Below are 27625 nucleotides of genomic sequence, written 5' to 3' on the forward strand. Positions count from 1 at the left end.
TTGTCCTTTCTTTGATGATTTCCCTGTTTAAAATGGCCCTCAGATGTAGTGCTGAAGGGCTGACTAATGTTCCTAATAGGTACAAGAAGGCTGTGACGTGCCTCATGGAGAAAATAACCTGTGTAAGACAAGCTTTAGTCAAGTGTCAAGTTACAGGGCTGTTGACCACAAGTTTAATGTTTGTAAGTCAACAAAACACAAAGACACCTGAAACAAGCTTAGGTATTGATTAGTTGATAAAAATGTGACCAGAGGCTTGCAGAACAATAGCCCGTATTTCCCCTAGGAGCAATGGTTTAGCATTAATTCTGTGTTAGTGGCGACCACAGAATAGTTCTGCCAAGAAGAACAATAAACTGTACTTGTTGTTTTCCAGTTCCTAATAAAGATTCAAGTAAGAAAATTCAATTTATGAAAGACATGATTTTTTTTATGGCAGCAGCTAATTGGTACTTACAATGTAAAACCAAAAAAGGGAGAAACATTAAAATCCATCACCACTGCATAATTTTTATGTTACAGTAAAATTTATTAGTTTCTGAATAGTATTTGACTAAATCCAAATTATTTCAATTAAAGTTGTCTAGAAGGCCATATAGTTGGAAAATTAAAGAAATTAGTGGGAGGAAAAAGTGAAAACAATCTATTTAATACATTGACTTTAAGAACAATTACATACAATTTATGCTTATTATTTGGACTCAGCTGGTTAATCCAATCCTTAGTTAGGCCAATTTATATCTATTCCACAATAAGTCGTACATTATCCAAAAGCTTCATGCTTCTACTTACAGTAGCATTACAAATTTGAAGTTCCTTTAAAAAAAAAAATCACCATTTCGTTGACTAATGTAAACAGTTCTTCCATGCTCTGGCCTCAGAATATTTAATGTTAGCCAACAAAGACAACCAGCTATTCTTCTGAGGCATCTAATAGTGGCAGTCTTTTGATTTTTATAGTTGTTTAAAGTATACAACCTTGAATAGTAGAAGATACTGAGCTGAAATTTCTAACTCACTTTCTAACAATAGTAAGAATGATATTTTCCCCCAGGGACCACCAAATATTTATAAAAATTTGTACTAACGTTCTGTAAGAATCCACAAACATCAATGAGAAGCTGACTTTCTTGCCATGCTCCAAATGTCTTTAAGACTAGACACACTACATATATTATAAAGAGCTTTAGGATAAATATTGAGTGCCTGGGTATTATCGCAGTAGTAAAAATTAAGTCATTTTTTTATTTTTGAAAAAACGCTTTTGGTACCATTACCATACCCCAAAATAGGTATTAGTGCTACTGGTGATTAAGATGCTCAGATGCTGTAATTTGCATACTCTTACTGTGGAAATAAGCAGTAGAGCTCTGAAAATGTGAGGGGGAAACACCCAGGCACTTAGCGAACATTTGCTAGGAGGAAACTTTTTAAATGACTGTTTGCAGCCTTGACAGAGTTGTGTTAACATCAAATAGCCATATTTTCTGTCCACTTAGAAGGAATACTAAAAAGAAGCAGTCAAGCCATTTAATAAAAGGTGTCAGTATACAGAAAATGTCCTTTGTCACAAATAGAAAAATTTAACATCTTTAGTCAAACACTAGATGGGAAACAGCCTGAAAGAAAAAAAGACCTACCCACAACAACCATTTCAACTACAAAGCAAAATGCTCTGTGACTGAAGGAAAATAATTTAATATTCATTATAATTTTAAAAGAGTAGAAGTCCAAGGAATGATATTCTGCTCATAGGTAAACACAAGATTTTCCCCAAAGATTTGTAACTAAGGTATGCAAGACATAAAATCAAACTGAAAACTAGTTCAAAGTAATTAGAGTCCAATGGTTCTCTCATGTTTTCTTTCATGTTCTTTATTTTAAATTGGTATTTTAGAACAGTAAATTATCTTTCATAGCAGTGCCTCGTGATCTGATAATATAGTACCTCCTTTCTGAATGTAGAGATTTAAGATAAATCAAAATGAACATTAAGGCGTACAAACAGCTACTTTAAGTCTGCTCTTATTTAATAAGGATCTTTTAAACTCATATTCAAATACATGGAATGTTGGCACAAAACTGAAGCTGCTGTAGAAAGATCACAGATGTTCTGTGGGTTATTGAAACTTCCATTTCTCTAAAAACATACCCTTACATGGTCTTAATTTTACAAATTTAAGTGTTGAGAAAATGTCTAAATAATAAGTAACAATTAAAATAAAATGTTTATTTGTAAATTATGTACAGAATACATTTACTTTACGACAAGGAAATGGAAGAAGAGCCATCGCATTCCAACCAACGCTGTTTTGCTTTCTATGTTGGAGATGACTATCTTTCTCTGAGTCAGATGTACAAATCAGTTTGGATTTCCTAAGTTGGAAAAGGAGAATTTGTAGCTAAACTAAAAGTGTTGCTGTATTATTAGTTGACTTGTTTCCACAAAATGCTCTGAACCCTGCTAACTCAGAATCTTAGAAACTTCCTGGTATACTTTTATAATCAAGCAAAGCTTAACTATCAAGACCAAGGAGTTTAAGCATTTCATTTTAAAGAAACTGTGAAATGGCTATATAACTATGCATAATCTGAAATGTTGGTGTTTTCTGTTTATCTCTTTTAGTTATTTTGATTAATCTAATAGTAAAAAGCCATACAACTATCAAAAATGCCATTAATCTACATATCATTGTGGAAAACGCATCTTTGATAACTATCAAAATGAGTAAGACCTACTTACTGTAAAATTATCAAATAGACTCAACTTATAAATGGCTTTAGACTGTACCAATAATAGTATTCTATGAAATGAAGGACTGAATATAATTGCCTGGATGTCAAAATACATTTCAGCAAATGGGGTTGAAGAATGCTACAAATGTGTACATTAGGATGATCAGCCAACATAGAAAATCCAACTTCCTGCACTTATTTAGTCCCAAATTAGTCAGATTATGATTTTTCATGTGAAGATTTAGTTGTTTCTCCATCATTGTCTTCTTCTTCCTCCTCTTCACAATCCCCATCTGTTTGCTGTTCCAGTTCCTCTTTTGTGATCATTTCAAAATCATTCCCATTTCCACTACTGTGTTGGGATCGGTCATCTTCCCTCCTGTCACTGTCTGTGTCTGAATGCCGTTCTCCACCTGAGCCTTCTGTTCCATGATTCCCTGGTCCTACTTTTCCTTCCTCATCTTCCTTTTTCTCACTGTCTGACTTTTCCTCACTGTCGGACTTCTGTTGCTTTTTGGTTTCAGATTTCTCATCTTTCTTCAAGTCTGCTTTTGGTCCTTTATATTCATGTGTGTACAGAGGCCTGAAGGAGTCGATGAAGCCGACATCAGCAGTCAGGTTTGGCAAGAACCAAAAGTGGTGCCTTCCTCCAGTTATGAGCCAAATGATGAGAAACAGAATGCAACGAGCTGTAGGAGAAAAAATGTCTCTAATTGAGTAATTCAAGCAGTGACTCAGATAGCAGGGAATAGTTGATAAAAAACTGAAAAAACGTTCAGTTTATTATTTGCACATTACATGTACCGTAAACATAAACAATTAAATCCTGGCTAGTTTACAGAAGCAACCACAGTATTCTTGGTGCAAAGCATTCTGCTCTGATCCTGAGCGACACATTTTGCTATGACGTAGATCAATAAGCACAGCCTCAGTTGGACGTTTAAGTATTCATAAGACCATGGTATAAGAAAAAGGAAATACATGCAGTCAGGGAAGGAGGGTATCTTAAGAAGCACTTTAAATGAAAAAAACCATGACTTTCCTGGACTCTAGGAATTGCCTTTGTAAGGCAATTCCTTTGTAAAAAAAATATTAAAAATTATACTCTTTATAATCATACTGGTGTAAATACAAATATGCATAGGTTCATTATTATATACATGTGTATATATTACTACTTCTGATTTTTAAAAAAATGGAAATAGGGGCGCCTGGGTGGCTCAGTGGATTGAGCCTCTGCCTTCGGCTCAGGTCATGGTCCCGGGGTCCTGTGATCGGGCCCCGCATTGGGCTCTCTGCTCAGCAGGGCGTCTGTTTCCTCCTCTCCTCTCTCTCTGCCTGCTTCTCTGCCTAGTTGTGATCTCTCTCTGTCGAATAAATAAAATCTTAAAAAAAAAAAAAAAAAAAAAAGGAAATACATTTCTGTATTATGTCATGGGTCCAAGTCGTGTGCTTACTCTGCCTGAACAAGATGTCTTCTAAGTAAAATTACATACTACTGAACAGTAAGAGAATATAGCTACAATTTTGCTTATTAATTAGTTACATAATTTCTGTTATTTAGGGACCATTCCTCTCCTGATATTAGGAAATAATAAAAGCAGTAGGGCTTGAGGTTACTCTCAAATTGCAAACTCCAAACTGTGGTTAGATAATGGAAGCATCAGAATTTATAAAGTTTATAGTTTATGAGTTTTCACAAACACAGTCTCAGTTTTTCATAAAGTTTTCTTCTCAGTTATACAGAGTTGTGTGATTTTCCTATTTTTTTTTTAAGTCACAATTATGGGAATGCTATGGACAAACAATTATGATAGATTTTGGTTTGTTTCGCTTTTTGTTTTCTTTACAATTATATCACCATTTTAATATTAGGTCTGAAAAAAGCTCAGCTATCTGTGCCTCCTCCATTTATCTGCTTTGGATAAATAAAAGGAAATGGTTATAACTACCTTGAGTTTTATGAAGTAGTAATTGGTATTTTCACAAAGAATATAAATATTCTGAAAGTCTGTACACACTGATATCTTTTAAGGTACAAAGAGTAAAGGCAAATATGTTTGAAATTATGATTTAAGAATAAATTCCACAGATAAAAAGAAATAATATCTCTTAAGGAGGCTGCATGTTTTTTTCCTCCAAATAAAATTATGATACTATGATAGACACTGTAGGGTTGTAAGATAGATGGTCCATAATTGGAAATCTTGACTCAAATCAAAAAAAGAAAAAAGAAAAAACAACCCACAAAAACCAGGTATGACACAAATAAAACTTAAATTCTCCACATATATAAACTGGGCACAGCAGAATTCCAACAGGTTTTATGTGGCATTAGATTACCAGGGGCAAATTAGATTACCAGGGGCAAACATGTAAAGAGTCATGGGAAAACCATGGTTTATTTAATGTCCTATTGTTCATACTAAAAAGGATACATTTAGAAAACTGCCAAAGGTCTTATACATATTCAAAGGAGCACCAAATATAATTTTGACCAATATATAATACTTCACAGGATAATATAAAATAAATATCCACGTTATAAGTAGGCTACAGATGAACACTATTTGAAAGTATATTTGGCCTTGCCTTTTTCTAACAGAAACAAAATGTTGGGTTTGTTTTCTGGTTTAATTCACAAGATTATTAATCCACAATGAATACTTAGATTAATAGTATATTTAAAATGAAAAACGATGGAAAACACTATTGAAAACTGTTAAAGAGCAAAATGACATAATAATCATAAATTATTATGAATACTAGTTTAAATAAAAGGTAAGTAAGTGGGTTAATTCTATTCAAGAGAGTTAAATCTTCACTGAAATTTTTCAAAGAGCTTCTAAATTTTCAGGGATTTGAGAGCGTAAAGATACCAATTTGATTTTTTAAAAAGAGTTTATTTATTTATTTGAGAGAGAGTGAGAGAGAGCATGAGACGGGAGAGGGTCAGAGGGAGAAGGAGAGTTTCCTCTGAGCAGGGAGCCCCATGTGGGGCTTGACCCAGGGACCTTGGGATCATGACCTGGGCCGAAGGCAGTCACTTAACCAACTGAGCCACCCAGGTGCCCACCAATTTGATTCTATCTAATGTCAGATCAAAGTTTATAGCTTCTCATTCTTGATGCAGATAGTGTACTGTCACTAGTTAGCTGCTTTACAATCTTAGATATAATTTCCTGGCCTACAAATGTGCTGTATTGTATGTAGAAGCATCAGGGGATTTCCTCAAGGTGACTAAACCAGAGGAGGGAAAATATGAGGGTGGTGAAAAAGCTTCACAGTCAGAGATCACAGAGAAAAAAGGGAGGCCCATAAACCTGATAAATTGAATGAAAACACTACATGAGCCACTGGGTCCAGGGATGGTGGCACTAACTCAGGACGCCCTGATGTTCAGGGTGAATGCGCATGCAGAGGAAAATTGCTTAGGGGCAGATGAGTAATGCTTTACAATATAGGAATCTATTATATTTCACAAATCTCAGAATAACACGTGCTCAGCTCGGATAATCTTAGACAAAGTACGTCCTCTAACAGCAAATGTTAGGTCAATACGGTGATGTTGTATTTTCTTTTTGTACAGAAAGTACTCTCTTATGTCTTGGTGGAAGAAGGATTTGTCATTTGGGGAAATAATCAGAACTTAGTACCATCTGCCAATGTAAACTCTACCAAAGAATTATATATAGGTTTAAAAATCAATATATAGCTTTAGATAAGCAGAGAAAAATTCCCATTTCTTTCTCAAAGTAAAAATTAAATTAGACCTACCCAACCCTATATGGGAAAATCTTCAAGGATTTTAAGTATAACAGTATTTGTTGGTTTTTTTCATGGTAAGTAACATACTCATTGTAAAAAATACAGACAAGCATAAAGAATAGCCTTAAAAGTATTCACAACTACCAAAACGTATTTATATTTAGGTGTATTTCCTTCTAGTCAAACCCTCCCTGGCATTATTTCCATTTCAAAAAAAAAAGAAAAGAAAAAAATCTTCCTACTTAAACATACAAAAAACCTACTTTATCATCTTAATTTTATTATTTGATTACTGGTGATAAGAATTTTTCATGTATTTAAAAATCATTTGTTTTTAACTTTCTCATTTGAAGTGAGTTATTTTCATATTGGTTTGTTTTTAGTTATAAAGACCCTAATTCATCCAGAAATGTACAAAAATACTACTTACATTCTGATTTTTAAAAACCATTTAAAAACTCCTTAATGTATCTAGAATTTATTTTGGTACATGGATGCAAAATTTTTCCCAAAATGGCAACTCAATTTATTAGAATCATTTATTGAATATATGCATAGAACTTAAATATTTAATTCAAGTTTCATTTGCCTTAAATCGATACATAATAATGCTTTACTGAAAGTATTACATCTCATAAATGATCAACCACTGTAAAAATATTAAAGTCTTTGTGGTGGCTAAACTTTAAAACATATCTATATGCAGATTAAGAGACATTAAATACTTTTTCTTCACAATAGACCAGATCAAATCAGGTACATACTCTACTTCAAGCCTGAGTCAGTTTTGGGATATAACCCAAAATGCAGGTCCATATACTTCTTCATTCGCCTACATTAGTTTTGCTATTAAGCTTTACTTGAAGCTCCAGACTACAGTCCCAACTCCTGGGTATCAACCTTACTAAGGCCAAATATACTAATAACAATACTTACCAACAGCAAGAAGAAGAATGCTGGCTACAAAACAGCCTGCACCCACACTGAGGTAATAAACACCTACTCTCATTTCTGCTGGCCAAAGAGGGAAGAGGGTGGCTGCTATCACTGCAATCACTAGAACAAGAAATGACAAAGTTACATAGACAACTTTGAGATTCAAATTTTAAATGGTTTGGTTGCAATAACAGCGAATATTTTCCTAGGGGACAAAAGTGCAATATAAACATATTGAAACATATAGAATTGCCATTTTAATAGGTAAAAAAATGGTAAATTACCAGCCATTTTACACAGTTCAATCTAACATTTTAACTACTGCTTTCAGGTTAGGATTTTTTCTAGTACAAATTACGTATGATTAGAAAAAAGTGTCTAAAAATGTGAAATTGTTAGCCCCTTAAATGATCAACTGCTACTGTTTCCAAGCAATGTCTGTCTTATTTTTTGAATATATCTGCCTACTGAATAAGGGGAGCTTAAAGAAACAATCGCAAACAACACTAACTAAAAAACGATTCCCAAGATCCCTCCCCCAGGGAGGGGTGAGTCTGGGGTGGAGCTTTGACATCTATAGACTGAAAAGCTCAGCAGGTAGACTCTGATAGTTTTTTGGTAGTTAGGGAAAACTGGATACAAACACTTCCAGTTTTTTTCTAAGTACCGCATGGAATAATCAGAAGAAATCGGAAGTCTGGTTTCCGGTCTTGAGAACAAGAGAGCTCTATCATTTTTAAGCTAAGTAACTCTAGGCTAAAGTTATTTCAAGGCTAAGTTACCTTATATTTAATATGTGCCTCTCCCTCTTTTTTTAAAGGTTGCCCTGAGGATGAAATAATGCATGCAAAATATTCAATGAAGTGACAAGTACTTAGTAAGTGACTGATATTTATTAGCAATTTGGGTAGGATTTAACGGAGTTATTTTGTATGGGATCCTATGCTATCATATTGACCACACTTATTATTTGACCGCTCTCTATTTTTTTGTTTGTTAAATACCCTTCCTCCCCAGGCTCCTACCTTGAACTTACAGGAATAACAGATACCCAGAAAAATAATCCAAAAGGTATAAAGTGAAGTCTTCATCCAATTACTGGTCAGAGGTTACTACTACTATGTTTCTAATTTATACTGCCAGAGACTGCCTATGTATAATTAAAAAAAGGGACATAAAATATTTTTTCTACAAAAATGAGTTTATATTCTTCTTACATTTATAGTCTCTTTCACTTAGTCTATTTTAAATATTTATCCATCAGTATATCCTACCTAATTCTTAAAAGCTGCATGGTATTCTACTGTGCAGCTATGCTATAACTTATTTCACCATTCTCCTGTGCAGGAACTTGAATTGTTTGCAGTTTTATTCTATTAGAGACAACAATGCAACCAATACCAAAGTATTGTACATTTGTTTGATTAGGGTAGTATACATAGAGTAAATTCACAGGATATATTCCTTGAAGTGTAATTGTTAGGTCAAAAGGTATTGACATTTAAACTTTAAAACTTGCTAATTATCCTAAATATAGTCTGAGGGACTTGGATTAGAATACTGTGTCAATGAAGGGCATCTGGGTGGCTCAGTTGTTTAGGTAGCTGCCTTGGGTCATGATCCCAGGGTTCTGGGATCTGCATGGAGCCCAACACAGAGCCCCACATTGGGACTCCCTGCATCCTGGGGAGTCTGCTTCTCCCTCTCCCTCTACCACCCCCCATCCTGGTCATGTGCATGCACTCTCAAATAAATAAAATCTTTAAAAAAAAAAAAAGAAGAAGAATGAGTCAATGAACATTTCTGAATAGATACTTTGTGTAACTGTATTAAGAACAGTCATGGGATAAGTTCCTAGAAGTATAACACCTGAGTTAGTGTGTGTGCATTTAAAATTTGGAAGACATTGCCAAACTCCTCCTTAAAAACTAAAACAATGGACATAAAATCAATTGCTAGAGAGTGTTGGTTTTCCCTAAGTGTTGGGCCTACACTAAGACTCTGTACTATCAAACTCTGTAAGCCTCTTAATCATGGTTGCTTTAATGTGTGTGTGTGTGTGTGTCTGTGTGTGTGTGTGTGTGTTTGTTTGTGTATAAAACGGCTGACTAAGTTTTATTCATGATTATTGATTACGGTATTTATCTGTGGGCTGCCTTTACCATTTTTCTTTCTTTCTTTCTTTCTTTTTTTAAAAGATTTTATTTATTATAAAGAGAGAGCACACAAGGAGGGGGAGCAGCAGGCAGAGGAAGAAGCAGGCTCCCTGCGCAGAGCCTGATGTGCAGGGAGCCTGATGTGGGACCCATCCCAGGACCCTGGGATCATGACTTTAGCCGAAGGCAGACGCTGAAACTGAGCCACCCAGGCATTCCTACCATTTTTCTATGAGGTTGTTAATCTCTTAATTTTTGTTTTCATGCCTTGTAATTATTTTCCTCAGCTTACCATTTATCTTCTAACTTTATTTAAAGTATACCTATTTTAAAATAACTATTTTATGTTGAATATTTTTATGACTTTTGTATTTTTATTTTCCTTTCTAAATTTTAGAGATTGTACTTACCAAGAATTAATCCCATGACAAATGTTTTAAAGTGAACTGGGTCATAGATCCACACAAATACCTAGAAAAATCAAGAAACCCCAGTGCTTAAGGTTACTTTGGAAAGTTAAGCTTAATTCTATATCCTCTACTACAGTAGCTTTCAACTTCTTAACATATAAGAACTATTCCCTAAGGCAAACAAATTCCAAAAAACCTTTCATCAGTAGTAGGGTTTCTCTGGGTATTCATTTAGTTAGAAAATTATTTTCAAGACTATAAATTCTGTAATACACTTCAGTAAATTTCCAAATATTTAACATGAACTTAACAATTTGTTCATGTGTGCCAACCATTACTTAATTTTCAACCCAAAGACCAGCACTTGTACAACTTTTTGTCCCTAATGGAATGGTGCACACTGATGTAAGCAGAAGCAGTCTGGGCTAAGAGCACAGTTAAGATAGATCGAGCCAGGCCCTACTACAGATCCAGCAGTAATCAACTCTACCTTGTTCCCTTCATCAGTGAAATGCAAAGATTCATTAATGAAGTTCATGCTTACTAGACATAAAGATGTTATGACTATCCGCAATAATTACATTGCCTACTCCCTTGTGGAGGGTGTATAGCCTATAGGTTGGGAACCACTGCTTTAAAGCCTGATTTACTTTTACACAAGAGAAGTTTACTTCATTCACAACAATCAGAACTCTGCTCAACCCCTATCTAAAACTCCTACTTTCATCTTAGTTTCTATAAGTATCAGTACTCTTCCATTTCCTGATTTTATTTTGGCCAGAGTTCTTTGTAATTGTCTTTTTGATTTGGTTCTGTTTCTAACACGGGGGTTCCATTCCTCTTTTTTAACTGCAAATTTCCCCTGGAAATCAGATCCACAGACCTCACTTCTGCCAGTTAGCATTCTAAAAACCAAGTTTTTAAAGACATTTCCCAGCTTTAAAAGTTTGAAAGCATGTTGCTTCCTACAGAAAAAAATATAGTCTTTTCAAGAATGCAAGCACCTCTGCTTTTGCTCAGGCTATTTCCTTCACCTAACAGATCTGGAATTCCTTCCCACTGAAGCTGGTAATCTGCCAGTCGTCCTTCAAAGCTCAGCTCAAGTGTTCAAGGTCTCCAGACCCTTCTTATCCTGTCTTGATTAAATTTACTATTCTTAATTGATATTCTCATATTTTAACACTCACCACACTATGACATAGTAACATTTAAAAGCTTATATCTTTGCTAGAGTATAAAGCACTTCCAAGAAAAGAATTTATCTTATTTATCACGCTATTCCTAGCACCTATAAAAATATCTTTGCATATAGCTAATGCTTGATGTTTAACTGAAGGTATCTTAGCTTTCACACTAGCAAAGACCTATGGTCTTCTATTACAGTGGTTCTTAACCAGGGGTTCACAACAGAATCACCCTGGGACACGTTATACAATACACACACACACACACACACACACACACCCTTACATTCCATACTACAGATTCTCATGCAAGTATGTTTGGAATGAGCCAAAAGCACATATTTTCTGAAAAGCCTTCCCAGAATTTCAAACTCATAGCTCTAGGAACTACTACATCATATATACTATTACTTTTGTACTAGGTATAACAGAAGAAATATGTCTTGAATTTCACAAGAATTCAACGGCTAGTATATAACTAATGTAGTATATAACTAATGTTTCTGTATGAATTAAATGACTAAGTAATCTTCACGGAAGGCTATCATCACAGAACTCTCCATTACAAAAGAAATAAAAACAATAAAATATTGTGTCTGACTATAAGAGGACAAAACTATAGGTGTTCTCCATTAACCATTCTACTCTTTTTTCCTGTGAGAGTAAAGGAAATTCTGCATTTTAGGTGGGCAAATGACCACCAGTACAAAAGCACATTTCTAAGACTTTACTACAGGTAGGCCATGACCATGTGACCAAGTTTTGGCCACTGGAATCCACGCAGAAATGCAGCCACTAGCTTCCTGGAAGGTGTCCTTAAGGAGAAGGCATGTCCCTCATTCTTTCCTCCTTTGGATGCAGAGATGAGACTGGCAGTCATTTTGAACCGTAAGTTAACCTTTACTAATTGCCTCAAACAGCTCTACTATAGAACTATCAAATCTGTACTACTTACCTGCAGATTTCGCTGATGAGAGAGAAAGAGCATTTATTTTAAGTCACTGTTATTTCAGATTTCCTATCACTTATAGATAGCTAAACCCAATTCTGACTGGTTTTCTTACACATTTTTTATAACTCTAAATTCAGGGAAATTACTGATTTTTTTTTTTTTTTTTTTAAAGTTTTTATTTATTTATTTGACAGAGAGAAATCACAAGTAGATGGAGAGGCAGGCAGAGAGAGAGAGGGAAGCAGGCTCCCTGCTGAGCAGAGAGCCCGATGTGGGGCTTGATCCCAGGACCCTGGGATCATGACCCGAGCCGAAGGCAGCGGCTTAACCCACTGAGCCACCCAGGCGCCCCTGATTATTTTTTTTTTTAAAGAGTAGTATCTACATGGTTAGTTACCAAAAATACTTCTTGTCTTAGTAAAGTTATCAAAATGATTCTAAAAACTCTTATGGAAAACTGGAATTCTATTTATAAGCTAGATACTCTCACCTCATTTCCATCCAGAAAAACTTGATCATCATGTGGCTCAAGTTTGAATTTTTTCTTAGTTTCCTTCTTTTTGGGAGTTCCTGGAGTTTCCTCCTAATAAAACACAAGTTAAACAGAAGAAAAAAACACTTACAAAAAGCAAAAAAACAGTAAGACATTCACAGAGGCAAAAAAAAGTTTCACTTTCGAGACACAGAGATAAAAATTCTCAACCATAGTATTTATAAGAAACCTAATACAGTTATATTTAAGTGTTGTTGCACAGCATTTCAAAAATACTCATATGCCAGTGATCATGTCCACATAATAATTTATTCTGACTTAACTGTAGTTGAAATCACCTTTTTGGGTTCTTCCTTTTCACCATCTTTTTTTTTTTCTTTTTCCTTTTTCGTCTTTTCATCCTTTAGATTTTCTTTCCTGCTCTTTCTATCTTCTTCTTTTCCACTTTCGGCCTTTCCTTTCTCTTTTTCTTTTTTTATGTCTTTATCATACTTCATTTTCATTACTTTTAGTGCCCGGTGAAAAAACTGTTTCTTTAAAAGCCTATGGAAAAAATGGTATGACATTCCATTCCTTATCAACTATACAAACACAGACTGAAAAGAAAAACACCAAACCCAAATAAAATGAGCAAACACTACACTGGCAACTCACAAAAGAAATTACAACTAGTAAATCAATGGAAAGAATCAACCCCTAACATAAATAATTAGAAAAAACTGTATTGCCAACTGTATTGATTACATAAAAGTTTGTCACTTTTCAACTACATAATTTAAATATAACAGATTACAGGCTTGGAATTATGCTTATGAAGCTTTTCTATGAATTTATTAAAGTAAATCAAGATTCTATTTTATTTAATATTAAGTCTCAAATTCAAAAGCAGACATAAGGGGAAATTAAACAGTTTAAGAAATATTTGATTAAAAATATGCCCATGATTTGTCTGATCTAAATTGTGTCTTCAGCTGTCTTTCTTCATGTCATGTTCTTCAGGTCTTCCCTCAAATGTTTCCTTCACAACTAGCCCTATCCTATTTAAAATTATAAACCCATTCTCCCACCCTCCCTCCTGTTTCCTCTTATCCTATCTATAGCATTTATTTTCTAACTTAATATACAATTTATGTTTGTCTGCTCCCTTCACTAGACTATAAACTCCTTAGGAGATTCGCTTTATTCATTTCTTTATCTGATGAACTTAGAAGACCCAAAATTAAGTCAATGTAGATGGTAGTTCCTTTCTAACATTTTAATTCTACTCAAGAAACTGGGTTGCCCTTGCCTTTATTACCTAAAAGCCATCCTTTCAAATTTTATGTTCCAATTTCAGAGTTCTGGACTTCCTCCTTCATTCCTTCTTTGATGATGTACAACTACCAAAACACAACCTACAAGCTACATTTTAACTGTCACTATCTGTGCCTGTTGACTACCCACCTTTCTACTGCCACTAATACCTGTTCAGCACATCATACCACTTGTTAACTAGATGCTTCATTCCTGCCCAATGCCCACTTACTTCTGGTCATTATGCTGTGGCCTCTGAGGCACGTGTTTTCAACTGCCTGGCTGGGCTTCATTCTCCTGCCCAATTAGGTCCACCCCATGAACATCTCCACAAAACTAACTTTTAGGTCTTCTCATTTGGCCTTCTCCTTGTTCAGAAAATCATACAGCATAAAATTACACAACGCCTGAAATGCCCCAAAGACTCTACCATTAATATCTACTACCCAGGTGCAACTGACCCTTGAACACAGGTTTGAAGCATGCATATCCATTTACATGCGGTTTGTTTTTTGATAGATATAGTATGCACTATAAATGCATTTCTCTTTCCCATAAGTTCCTTTTTTTTTTTTTTTTAAAGATTTTATTTATTTATTTGATAGAGAGAGAGCAAACGAACAAGCAGGGGGAGAGGCAGGCAGTGGGAGACGGAGAAGCAGACTCCCTGCTGAGCTGGGAGCCTGATGTGGGACTCAATCCCAGGACCCTGAGATTATGACCTGAGCCAAAGGCAGATACTTAACCAACTGAGCTTAATAACATTTCCATATTAACATTTTCTTTTCTCTAGCTTACTTTATTGTAAAAATACAGCATATAACAGATATAACATACAAAATATGTGTTAATCAACTGTTTATGTAATCTGTAAGGCTTCTGGCCAATGGTACGCTATTAGTGGTTAAGTTCTGGAGTTCAAATATGGATTTTTGACTGTGTGGTGGGTTGACACCCCTTAACCTTCATGTTGTTCAGGGTGAACTACAAACTATTAACCAAACTGGTATTGAAAAGTTCACATTCAGGTACATGAGTTCAAATACCATGTCTATCACTTAACTGTACGGGTTTGGGTAAATTACTTCATTTTAGTAAAATTTCAAAAATGGGGTATGTACCTCACAGGGGTTTCTAGGACTAAATGAGAAGTGCAGACTGTATACAGTGTGGTCCCTGGAATGTATGTACTCAAAGTTAGCATTATTATTGCTATAACAAAAATCTTAATTTTGTTTAATAGTTATGGAATATACACACACACATTTTGGGTTCATATTATAACATTACAGCATCAATCTACTCAGTAGTAAGTAAAATTATTGACTTATTCCTCAATAGGTCCTTAGAGAATGCCTACTTCAACTCACTCTATGGCTAGAAAAGTGACATGACATTTACTATTGCAATAAAATCAGTGTCTCCGTTATTTAACACATCATATAGTATAAATCACTCATACAAACCTCTCTTACATTTTCACAGAACTACTGCCTTGTCCCAGTATGTTCTGTCCCATTTGCCAGGATTGACTGTCCTTTCTCCCATTGTTTCCTGGGTAATCACCTATTTATGTTTCAAATTTTGTTTAAGTATTTTCCCTGTGAAGCCATTTTTGAAGTTTTCTCATCCCTGTCCTCCTTACAGAATGCAACATACTATAATTAGTCATGAATCTTCTCTGAAGGCTAGAATATATATTTAGGAGATGGGGACCAAGTCACAGTCATCTTAGTATTCTTGGGCCCTGGATTACAACAAGTGTTTGATAAATGTTTGTTGAATACACAAATGGATCATTGAAAGCATCTGGTACAAAGTTATTAATTGCTTATATTTTTCCTCATCTCTTTTTTTTTTCAGGTTTCACAAACATTTATTGAAGCCAGACATGTGTTAAAAACTTTCATCTATGTGGTAATGGTGAAGTTTTATTAAGTGGTATTATGAATGAGAGTGAGAAGGACATTACTGTAGTAATGGGCTGGAGATGCAAAGTCACATGGAGTTAGAATGGTGCTAGATCAAGGGTTCATACTCAAATCAGATCATTAAGAGGCACAGAGCATATTAAAAAAGGTTGCTTTGTATACCATCCTACACTTTCCTGTTTTCTTTTGTTTCTCTTCAGACACCTTCAAGTCCACTTATCAGCTTCATAAAATGAGACCAGACAAATGTCCCTTCCTGGTTTTGTTTATGGTCAAGCTGGAACCCCTGAGGGCTGGCTGCAGTTGTTATCAGAAGTGGCTCTGAAGAATTTACGTAGTTATGATTCTCTATGTTGTGCAGAAAGGACACAAACAACCTGACATGAATGGGAATAACAATATACAACAAAAAGTGAGTGTATCTCTAGGTCTTTAGGGCTTTTCACAGAATACTATATGATGGCTCCTGAAAAGACAAGAGATATGTGCACTAATACTGGCTGCTCTGTCTGGGTTGACAGATTTAATATTCACATAGTATTGACAGACAAATCCTTCATCTTAATTTTTGTTTCATTAAATGCATCCTCATTTTGTTGGAGGAGAAAGGATACCACAGTGGTTAAGGGCATGGACTATGGAGTTTGAGTGCTGGATTTAGAATTCTGGCTCTATCACTTACTAGCTAAGTGACCTTGAGTAAATTATCTAACTTCTGTTTTTGCATGTATAACATCTCTTAATTTTCACACCATATGTACAAAATAAATCTATTTTGAGGCAGGCATGAAATTTGCACTTTAGAGTTCTACATAAACAGCTGAAGAGAAAAATGCCAGCTATACCAGCTATACCACTGTTGTGGCAGAAATGAGCTATACCAAGCTCATTTCTGCCACAATAGTGAAACTTTCATTATTTCTGAAAGGTCCAATAGTGACTCTAGTTATTGGCAACTAAGAATTTTAAGAAATATTTGATAATTCTTTCACTTCACAGTTTTAAAACCAGGTTGTGGAACAGTGGTTTTTAGACGGGTCTCATCTGGCTGATACTTTAAATGCCATTAAACAATATATTAGTAAATAGTATGTGTATATCACTACCACGGATATAAAATAATCTGAGATGTTAAATTCCTACTGATTATAAACTTCAGTTTTGATGTTTCCCAAAGTACCTATTATGAAAAACATGGATGTTACTGAACTATCTACACTTCACCATGGAATCAAGAAAAGCCAGATGTTGTAGTTGCCTTGATTTTATCAGAATACATGAGCAATCACTAAATAAAATAAGGAAGGGTACCTGACTAATAACCCCGTGTGGGCACAAAAATAACAACCAGCCAAGGGGTAACAGGTCTATTAGGAATCCCTGCCAAAGTTCTGAAAAAGACTCCCTCGCTATTTGCCCTAGGAAAAAAAAAAGAATTTTTTGGTTACTTTTGGCAATGGTATATGATTTTTATTGCTGATCTTTCAGTTCACTCAGCCTAGCAAATGTACAAATAGAACATAAATTAAAATTATGAAAATATCGTATCTAACACCAAATAAATGCCATTTCCAGAGGTACTAAAAAAATTCAGGTTGCATGTAAAAGCTCTGTGCTATGTTATTGTATTACTATATTTAATGATAAAAATGGGTAAGGGGCTTCTGGACTATGGCAAGGATTCTGAAATTACTACTTATGTTATCCGTCACTAAGAAATAAACACTACCTGTTGCAGTAGTCAACCACAGACTCCCTTGTTGTAAATAAAGCTTCCTCTCCTTTCTTGGCCTTTGCCCACTTTGAATCCAAAAGGCAATCCACTGCTTTTGAAGCTAAAGAAGAAATTTGTCATTTTAAATTTAGTATACATGGGAATTTATGTCTATCTAAATAGTAATTTGTAAGACATATTATCAACATTCTGGCCTCAGGAAATAAAAACAAATCCAGAGGAAATGATCATGATAAACAAACGGTTCCTCAAAACCTCAATTTATGAAACACAGCAATAAAGATCTTTTTAAGATAATGCTGGGAAATAAATGACATTCAAAAATATTAAGTAAAACATGGGAAAATGTTCTAAACAAATACATTTAAAATAAATGTAGGTATCACTCTTAATCAAATTACCACAATTAAATGTATGCTAAACCAAAAATCTTCCTCTCCCACAGTAATAAAAATTGTTATCAAGCTTTACTGTTACCCACTAAGAAATAAGTCTGTGAACAATCTACTGCTACCACTAGAAGAAGCTAAATATATTAGATCTGAAGAGAATAGCATTTATTTTTATTTTTATTCTTATTTTTAACGAACATCAAAACCATTAATCATAACACTAAAGAAAAGGAAGATAAGAAATTTCTTTACAATGGCAATTCAATCTTAATCAATGAGAGGCAAACTCAACCACTTTGTGGTCAGTGGGTAAGTTATGGGGCTATATTATAGATGACATTAGCTTATAATGAGGTTCTTTGGATTATGTGAAGAACCAAAGCTCCTACATTAGTTCCAACAGACTTACTTCACACTGAATTTTACTATAGTTTTTTAAAAAGATTACTTTCAATACATATACTATCTGAATAAAAGGTAGTACTAATACTGAAAATAAATCTTATTTTTAAAATTTGCAATGAAAGGTATTACACAGTATTCTTTTTTTTTCTTTTTTCTTTTTTTAAAGAGGGAGAGAGCAGGGGAAGGGCAGAGGGAGAAGGAGAGAATCTTAAACAGGCTCCATGTCCAGTGAGGAGCCTATGCAGGGCTCGACCTCACAACCATAAGATTATGACCTGAGCCCAATCAAAAGTCAGACAGTAAACTGACTGAGCCACCCAGAATGCCCCTTTTATCTTTTGCTATTCACATTTCCAATCATAAAAGAAAAGAACAGAATCATCAATTTCCTTATGCCCATCACCCAACTTCATCAAGCATACTCAGAAAGCACTTTTAAAACATCTTCACAACTGAGATTTAGTTATCTTCATAAAATATGTACACTAATATTATTGATGTAATCCTACCAATAAAATAATCAACTCGGTGCCCCATCATATTGGTGGACTTTGTTGGACAGTTGAATCGAAGATACTTGGCTACAGCCTTCTCTTCTTTAGATGGTTCACCAACTTCCTGCAAAATAAGAGTATTAATTTAATATAATCATTTATTTCACAAATTCGTGCACTGAATTTACAGATGTGTTTCGCAAATCTTTTAAAGTGAAGTATAAGCCTTCCTTTCAAGCTTTATATGAAGCAGAGCTGGTAATGTATACAAAAGACAGAACAGAGATTTTTAAAATTACATGGTTTTCGAATACACGCTGATAGGGCCAAAACCTGCCTCTCTGCCTCAGCTACAAGGCATTTATTTCTTTTGAGTTGTTTTTCCAGTATGGTAACTACTTTGTACTAACCCATCTTTTCTCTTTACCGATCTCTTTGTAACTCATGAAGCAATAATTTAAAAGATTAACAGGTTGCCAAAAGTGAGTGCCCAAATGTCAAAGTAAGTAGAAACAGGTGCCATAAATAAATGTTAAATAATAGTCAAAGCTATGAACCCTGAACAATGGACAAAAGACTATAGGAGGAATTCTCAGATTAATCAGAGATCTGTCTCAATGTAGGAGCCATAAGACTATTTCAGACTCTTTTTTCACTTTGTCTTTCTTTTCTTCCCTACTAGGGGGGAAGCAAAAATTAAAATGCAATAAACATAAATTATCATCTAATTTAACTCATTAATGGAAGTACCCAGAAGTTTGGAAAGGCTGCTTAAATCCTTCCCTATTCTCTCTCTTCATTTCTCCAAATTTTCTATTACTTTCTTCATTGTTTATCATTCCCTTCTTTTTATTTCCTTACATTCTGAACCTTTAATTTGACAATTCCTCCTGTGTATTCTTACCACCCATATACTGAAGAAAATGAAGGCAGTCTACATTTGTATACATCTTATATATAAACTTCTATAAGTTGTCTTACTGCTATAAGCTACTGGAACAAAAGTACTGTCTTTAATTTCATGTTTAAGCATGATATACACTCAAGCACTATTTCCAGCAATGCATAATCTAAATGTGAATGATTTCAGGAAGGTTTGTTTCTTAACTAAATGAAGTGCCAAATATTAGTAAAGAATTATCTGCTGAGAATCTAGGATGCTCAAAACAATTAATGCTACTAAAGACAGTTACATTTTATTTTTTTAAAAGATTTTATTTATTCATTTGACACAGAGAGAGACAGCTAGAGAGGGAACACAAGCAGGGGAAAGTGGGAGAGGGAGAAGTAAGCTATCTGCTGGACAGGGAGCCTGACGTGGGGCTCAATCCCAGGACCTGGGATCATGACCTGAGTCGAAGGCAGACGCTTAACGACTGAGCCACCCAGACACCCCTGACAGTTATGTTTTAGACAAGACATTCTAACAACACAAAACAGAAAAAATAATCTACCCAAATCATCTGTCTTTATGTCAGTTATCACGCAAAATTTATATAAGTCTGAATTCAGTTATGTTTGATGAAAATGAGGTAACAATTAACAAACAAAGCTTCCAGCTTCGATTTTATCTAGAAAAGGAGTAATTTGTTGGATGAAGTGAAAGCCTGTGATTTGGCTGGTAGCTACTTCTCCTATTTCTTCCTCTGCATTTTCCAACTCCCCTACTTCCAACTGCCCAATTAATAGTTCATGATTCTTACATTCTGTTAGTAAGCCATCTGTGGGCTATATGTGGCAATAAAAATTAAAAGCTCAAACCAGTCAATCCAAAAGAAGACTAGAGTAAAAAACAAATAACTGTGTAAATAAAAAGCCTTTTGTTTTATATAAAAATATGTATCATAGAAAAATAAAATCTTAAAAAACTACAAATTTAAATTTAACACTATTAACAAAATTAATTAACAAAATTTAATGCTCCAAGTTCACTAACAGCTACAAGGTTCATGATTTGGGACTTAGCCACAAAATATACTTTTGGACAAACTAAAAAGGTGAAAGTCTGTATTTCAATTTTTGAAATCACACTAAAATATATTAATATGTATTAGTATATGTGAAATGATAGTATTTAATTATGCTTGCATAATACAACGGATTTCTAGGAGGTTCATCTATTAGTAAATAATATCCTATATATTTGTGGTGCTGCCAAAAAAGTAATACGTAATACAATAAATAGTTTAAAATAATGCAATATTATAAATTAGTTTATGGAAACCAATTCTACTTTATAAGCATACCAACATATGCTCAATTTTCTTCTCAACTGATACATCTGTTGTCACTTAAAGTTTTATGTACTTAACTGATAAGTTGTTACTGGAATATACTTGATTGAAAATGACCATTATTTGTTCAAATACATACTTACTGAGTGTATACTTTAGAACACCTTTGGGTGTTTAGGTTAATAAAAATTTGTAAGGCATAATATCTACACTCTGTTACAACCATCTAAAATAGCAACTGTTATATTCTGGAAACATATACCTATTTTCTAAGTACATCAACTTTAGATGTGACAAACTTATACTAGCACTCAAACCATTTACTAAACAGAGGTATAAATGTACTAATCTAATGATTTTTGACAGAGGGATCACATGTAAAATCCGATATAAGGATACACAAGAAATGCAAAAAGTCCATTCTACTATTTTACAGTAGGGAATCTGATACTACATGAATCCACAACACTTTTACACCTCATTTTAACAATTAACTTCCAGTTTACAGAACTGTTCCAACAACCGCAAGATAGATGCAAGTAATGTATTTTTATTCCTTTCCCCTCCTTGGCAAAGGTACTACTAAGTAACAATGAATAGAGGGGACCCAGAAAACATGGACTTGAAAAATCTTTCCTAAGTAGACACAGTTACTTATCCATTGATACTTTTTAAAAGTATCTGTAACTTCCTTTGAAAATGACCAGAAAAGTAGTGACCTCTATCAAGATAATTGGTGTAAAAGAACTGATAACCTTCTTTATTCCTTCTTCAAATTCAAATCCTTAGTAAGTTTCTATTTTCTTTTGTGAATTATGAAAAGTTCATTATACCACATATAAGTTAATACACATTGTAGAATGCCTTTATGTGAAAAGTATAGAATTTGTACCATCTGTTGGGGCTTTGAAGACAGAAAGAAAGATTGCTATAAAAGCTGGTTAGATAGAAGATCTTGCCATGGAGTCTTCACTTTCACTGCTCCCTGCTGCAGCCAATGAGTATATAAAACAGTCTTATCCTCTTCCTGTTTATACTTTAGACTATAGTACTTCCCTTCTTTGTTCCCTTTTGATGTGAACAAATCTTCAGAATATTTTCTTAACTTTCCTAGAAACCTTCTAACAAAAAGTGAAGGCCTTTTGGGAACAGTACCAACCACTAAGAAAGAGAAGCCAGCTCATCAACCCTCAAATGGAAAGAACTTCATAGTTCTATGAGTGAGCTCAAATGTCTTAGAAAGAGAAAGCAAAGAAAAAGCCAATAGGTTTTTAGGCTAGACTGCCATCTTTGCACCCAAATACCAAAAGCTGGCTGTCACAACTTACAATCCAAAATTATTTAAGTTGAAAGTTCGGTTAGAACACTCTTTTTTTTTTTTTTTTTTAATTTACTTATTTATTTATTTGACAGAGAGAGAGATCACAAGTAGGCAGAGAGGAAGGCAGAGAGAGAGAGGAGGAAGCAGGCTCCCTGCTGAGCAGAGAGCCCGTCGCGGAACTCGATCCCAGGACCCTGAGATCAAGACCCGAGCGGAAGGCAGAGGCCCAACCCACTGAGCCACCCAGGCGCCCTTTTTAAGTTACTTAACAAATACTCTTTTTACTTTAGAATAGATCAAGATGCAAATACAATAATGAAATAAGGATTACCATTTTAAACCATAAATTGTTTTAGCCAGTACCTATGATAACCTCTTCAGGAAAAAATATTAGATCAAGGGTCAATACACCAGTCTTCAATCTTACAGAATTTTAAAAATTACTATATTCAGTAGAAATAAGCTTGTTTGATTTGTTGAGTGAAGTAAGCAAAAAAGAAAAAGATTAGTTCACAAATCATTAATACATGCGGCGGGGGGACCTTAGATAAACCATTTGCTTAAAGTCACACAGCATATTACTAATAAAGCTTTTCAAGAGTCTCTGTATCTTGACTATGACAGTGCCCTTCTGTAAATACATCACTGTTCACTCCTATTGCAAACACTCCATTAAGACTCCGGGGAAGTTTTCAGACTTAGTACTGGCTTCCCGGGTTCCTTCTATTTTCTTCAGAAGTTCTCAGACAGTTTGTATAGTCATAAACTTTCTCTTTCCTTCCCTATTCTGAAATTAAGCATATAGGCCCATGATATGCCAGGGTTTTACTGCCAGGAAGACAGAGGAGTGCAATAAAATTAACTGAGATGAAGATTATAAAAGTTCTAAGAATCAGTAGCCATTTAAATGTCCCAATACTCAACTGAATACACATAAGCAGTACACGAAATGGGATGTTTCTCTCTTTAGCAGGGACAAATTATGTTAAATCTTTATGTTATACAAGTTAATATAAAAATTTTAGGATTAAAGTATTTCAGAACAATTTATCACATCACTGGGGAGGTGTAAAGAACACTCAACTGGGAATTAGAAGACTTGGTCTAAATTTGGGTTTATTACTTTGATGAGTGACACTGGGTCAAATCATATAACCTCACTGAACCTCAGTTTATTTATAAAATGATGGTGATATACTAGATCTATAAATTTTATACCTAGTAAACTTGTAGATGTCGGTCCTAAAAAGAGTTTAAAGGACCATAAGGTATGGGATGATGGTAGTGGGGTACTGAGGTGATAGGGCCTTGGGCCCATCATCCTGCTTTTACATAAGAACTGCATGTGTGCAAAAAAAAAAAAAAAAAAAAAAAAAAACCAACAAAAAAAACAACAACAACAACAACAAACCCTGCATGTGTGCAAAAGGATCCCAAACACATTCTATTATCTGAAAATCCTTCTCAACTCTAAAATTTCATGACGCCCCGATTCCAAACGAGTAAGCACTTTGTTAACCAAAAAGCACCTACTGTATATTCTTAAAAACCTACATAATTCATTTCTTAAATCTTAAAATTATTTTCAAATGGTCCATTAATTTGGATTGACATCATTCTCATTTGAGAACCTCAATCATTAAAATTTCCTATTATAACATTAACAAACATGTAGCTCACTTCCAGTTTTCAGTGATCAGTGAAGTGAATCCAAGAATAAAATGTGACAAAATAGTTCTCTTCCTTCCAACTTTGATGGGATATCAGAATCTGAAATTATGCAACACTAGAAAAAGCAAATGAATTAGCTACTTTTCCAAACCCTGAAATTGTATCAGTCATTTCCCCCAATGTACCAATTACAATTCAAGGTCACTTGAATCTTTAAACATAAAAATTTTTTCTAAACATGAAACATCAAGTAACAAACAACAGGAAATTCAGTTGATATTACAGACCTTTTTGCCCAAAAGTCCTACAAGAGAATCTCTTCTGTAACTTAAACTCTGAACTTTGTCATTACATTTGATCTTTTTGTCTAAAGTGATGCCAATATTATAGTTTCTGATTTGGGGTGGGATGGGTGGAGAGAAACCCAAGGATGTTATAAGATACTTTATATTTATATTACTTTATTAACACTGCATAGTAGTACTCCAAGTAGCACTCCCAAGATATCCACAACATTCTAGTACAGCTATATATAAACTTTGAGGATGGGTAAAATAAATGTTATATATTTTAATTTAGCAATATGTGAAGCTGATTTTTAACAATCAAATCCTCACATATTTATCTGATCCTCAAATAAATAATATTGAGTAAATAGCTATATTTTATGGAATCACAACTTAATGGTTTATTTACTGAATAGATAGCTGTTAATCTTTCTTCAGCATATCAGAGTGGTTAAAAAAGAAATAAAACAAACTATCTTAAATCCTTCCTCCTTTTAAAGAAGTGAAAAGGAATGAATTATATGCCAACCCCTCTTTTACTAACTTCTACAACTTTTAATAACAAATCACTGACTCACCTATTTTTCATAACAACTCTACAACTTTTTTTGAGGTACATATCCTTTCTTATGATTTGTAAATTGAGGTAAAAAGTTAAGTAACTTGCCCAAAATTACACAACTAATAATTAGTGAAACTAGGGTACAAACAGGCACAGTTTGGCCCAAGTTTTAGCTCCCTGTCACTGCCACTACTACACAGCTTCCTAATCTACCTTACCCTTGAATATAAGATCAAAACTGAAAAAAAAGAGGGGGGATCAAAACTGAAAAAAGAGCAGCTATTCAAAAGTGAGTAAGGATCACCTTTACAACAATGATAAAGAAAAGCTGAAATGTACAAATAATGTGTATTAAAGGGCATAACATGGACTATACGTGTAAATTTAAGTAATTACAAATCCGGCCAACAACTTCAATATAAATTTTAACCAAAGTATTACATATTCACACCCAACCAATAACCCTAAATTCTGAAACTAGGAATAGCACAATTAGAAACTTCTTCCATAATAACCTCAAGCCCTGGTTTGATGACCTGTTGGAACTTGGGGGACTTGTCTCTTTTTGATTCTCTTCTGTACTCTGTTCGGAACTACTTTCTTACTTCTGCTCTATTCCAAAATTCCAAATTTACTGATCACTGGCGTCTTTTTTTTCTAGTAATTCATAGTTTTCCAGAGAACTTTAACGTGCATGGCTCAAATCACCTGCAGTATAGGCAAAAAAACAAAGTTTTTTGTTATTTTTTTTAATGTGGAATAAAACTTTAAATAGAAAAAAGTCATTCTCAGCAATGAAATCCTAAGAAACAGAAAGACATTAAGTGTAACAATTTGAGATTAGTATAGCAAAAAGTCACAACATTTCATCAATTTATGATAACATATGAAGGGTTCTAGGCAAATAAGCTGATGAGACAACTAATAAAAAAACATCCTGAGTGTAAGATGTCCCACGTATTTAATCCTCTTGGCAAAAAGCAAGAACAACAGGGGGATAGCCTGCAGGGAAGAAATGCACCAATGACATGCATGTGGAACAAGCGAGGGATGTTATGTAGGTTATGAGGCTAACACACTGGCATGTGAAAGGTTTCTGGGCGCGACCAGGTCGCTGCAGTACCAACAAGGTTGTATTTATTTACACTGTGTCGCCCGAAAGAGAGCCGGAAGGCTTCAAATGGACTATGAAGTTAGTAACATTGAGAAGAAAGAAGGGGTATACGCAACTGAACATCTGGATAGGCAGACCGTCGCCTGGGCCCCCAGGCAGCTGACCGAACCCCGATCACTCGTCTCCTATTTGCGCACAAAGAACCGGCTGCTTTAGGTCAATCAGTCCTCCACCTCCTTCTACCCTAATTACTACGGCCTTAATTTCGGGATAACTAAGGCGAGAGGATGAGGCAGAAAAAGGAGGGGAGGAGCCCGGGGAGGTCTATGTCTGAGCTCGGGAGGAGGCTGACCTCCCCCCGCAGGACTGGGCCGGAGCAGTCACTGAAAGCCTCCTCTGGCAGCCGCGCCTCCGCGGCCGATTCCGAGAGCGGCTCCTCTTGCCTTCCGCCGCTGCCCCACCACGTCCGCCTAGCTCTCCACGGTCGCCAACACCGCCCCCCCGCCAGGCCCCTCACAACGACGCAGCCCGCACCCGGAGACCTCGCGGCAGAGCCCCAGCTCATCTCGCCCTCGGTTTCGCTCGCCCTTCCAGGGGCTTCCCTCGCTTCTTCTACTGCCGAGCGCGCTGAAGCCCCCTACCCCAGGGCTCGCCTTTACTACCTGGATCCGCTTCTTGTGTCGCCTGCGTTCCGCCATGTTGGCCGCTCCGCCCGGTTCCCTCTGACGTGGAGCGAGGGGGGCGGGGGGGGGGCGTTGGAAACCTCGCGAGAGCGCGCGTGGGCCCGTTATGTAATCCGGCGGCTGGCTGTCGGCTGCTGGCGCCCGGCGCCCAGAGAAGGGGAAGGCGGGCGAGAACCCGGGACCCCGGCGGCCCCGCGGGCCCGGCGGGCCTTGTTGGCTCCTCCTTTTTCCTCTTCACTCCTTTTGTTGCGGGAACTGGAAATCTCTGGGACCAGAAGGAAACTGAGAAGTGGTTCAGAGAACAGGAGGGCTGGAAAGAGTCCTCGGTTCTCAAACCCGACTGAGCATCTGAATCACCTGGGAAGTTAGTAAGATACAGATTCCCGGGCCCCACCCCCCTCAGGGTCGGGGTGGGGCTCTTCACAGTGAGTTTTGCTACGTTCTACGGAATTCCGGACGTCTCTGTGGCAATTCCTATCTTGTCAACGAATTCTGACCCACCGGAACTTGACCCGTGTGTCAATTCTTTTAAACCCACTTAAGAGAGGGAAGACCTCTGAGGGGCAGAGTTTTGAACTGATTTATCGAAGTCCCCACCGTTGGTAGACTGGCGGAGCCGGGACCTAAACCAATTTTCTTTTCCATACGAAGTACGGGGTAGGACGGCTCGTCTTAAAGTTTGGATTCTCCATTCCCCATTTTCTACCTTGTTTCTCAAAAGTCACCTTTAGAATCCGAGAGTCGGAACCTAGGGAAGTACAAGCAACTAGTAAGATAAATGGGAGAAGGAGTCGAAGCAGTTGGGAGTGAAGAAGCCTGCAGGCTACTTAAAGTCTGGTGAATTACTCTTACTCCTCCAGCGATTATT

The 27625-nt window shown here is 35.7% G+C and overlaps 1 protein-coding gene across 1 annotated transcript; it reads right to left on the reverse strand.

The window, feature by feature from the left end:
• Nucleotides 1-628: 628 nt before the first annotated feature.
• SEC62 (SEC62 homolog, preprotein translocation factor) lies at nucleotides 629-27088 on the reverse strand. The gene is made up of 8 exons (XM_059391579.1): nucleotides 26737-27088; nucleotides 18901-19009; nucleotides 17589-17694; nucleotides 12974-13178; nucleotides 12633-12725; nucleotides 10007-10067; nucleotides 7441-7560; nucleotides 629-3425 (listed from the first exon to the last, which is right to left on the reverse strand). Exons 1-8 carry the CDS (start codon nucleotides 26770-26772, stop codon nucleotides 2956-2958), a joined length of 1200 nt encoding a protein of 399 aa, XP_059247562.1. The 5' UTR covers nucleotides 26773-27088; the 3' UTR covers nucleotides 629-2955.
• Nucleotides 27089-27625: the final 537 nt, after the last annotated feature.

The sequence above is a fragment of the Mustela nigripes genome, chromosome 2 (assembly GCF_022355385.1).
Source record: "Mustela nigripes isolate SB6536 chromosome 2, MUSNIG.SB6536, whole genome shotgun sequence".
NCBI lineage: Eukaryota > Metazoa > Chordata > Mammalia > Carnivora > Mustelidae > Mustela > Mustela nigripes.

Coding starts and splice junctions, on each gene's coding strand:
- SEC62 (XM_059391579.1), bottom strand. CDS start 26,772: ATGGCGGAACGCAGGCGACACAAGAAGCGGATCCAG. Junction 19,010..26,736: donor GACACAAGAAGCGGATCCAG/GTAGTAAAGGCG, acceptor CTTATTTTGCAG/GAAGTTGGTGAACCATCTAA. Junction 3,426..7,440: donor CATTCTTCTTCTTGCTGTTG/GTAAGTATTGTT, acceptor TTTCTCCTACAG/CTCGTTGCATTCTGTTTCTC.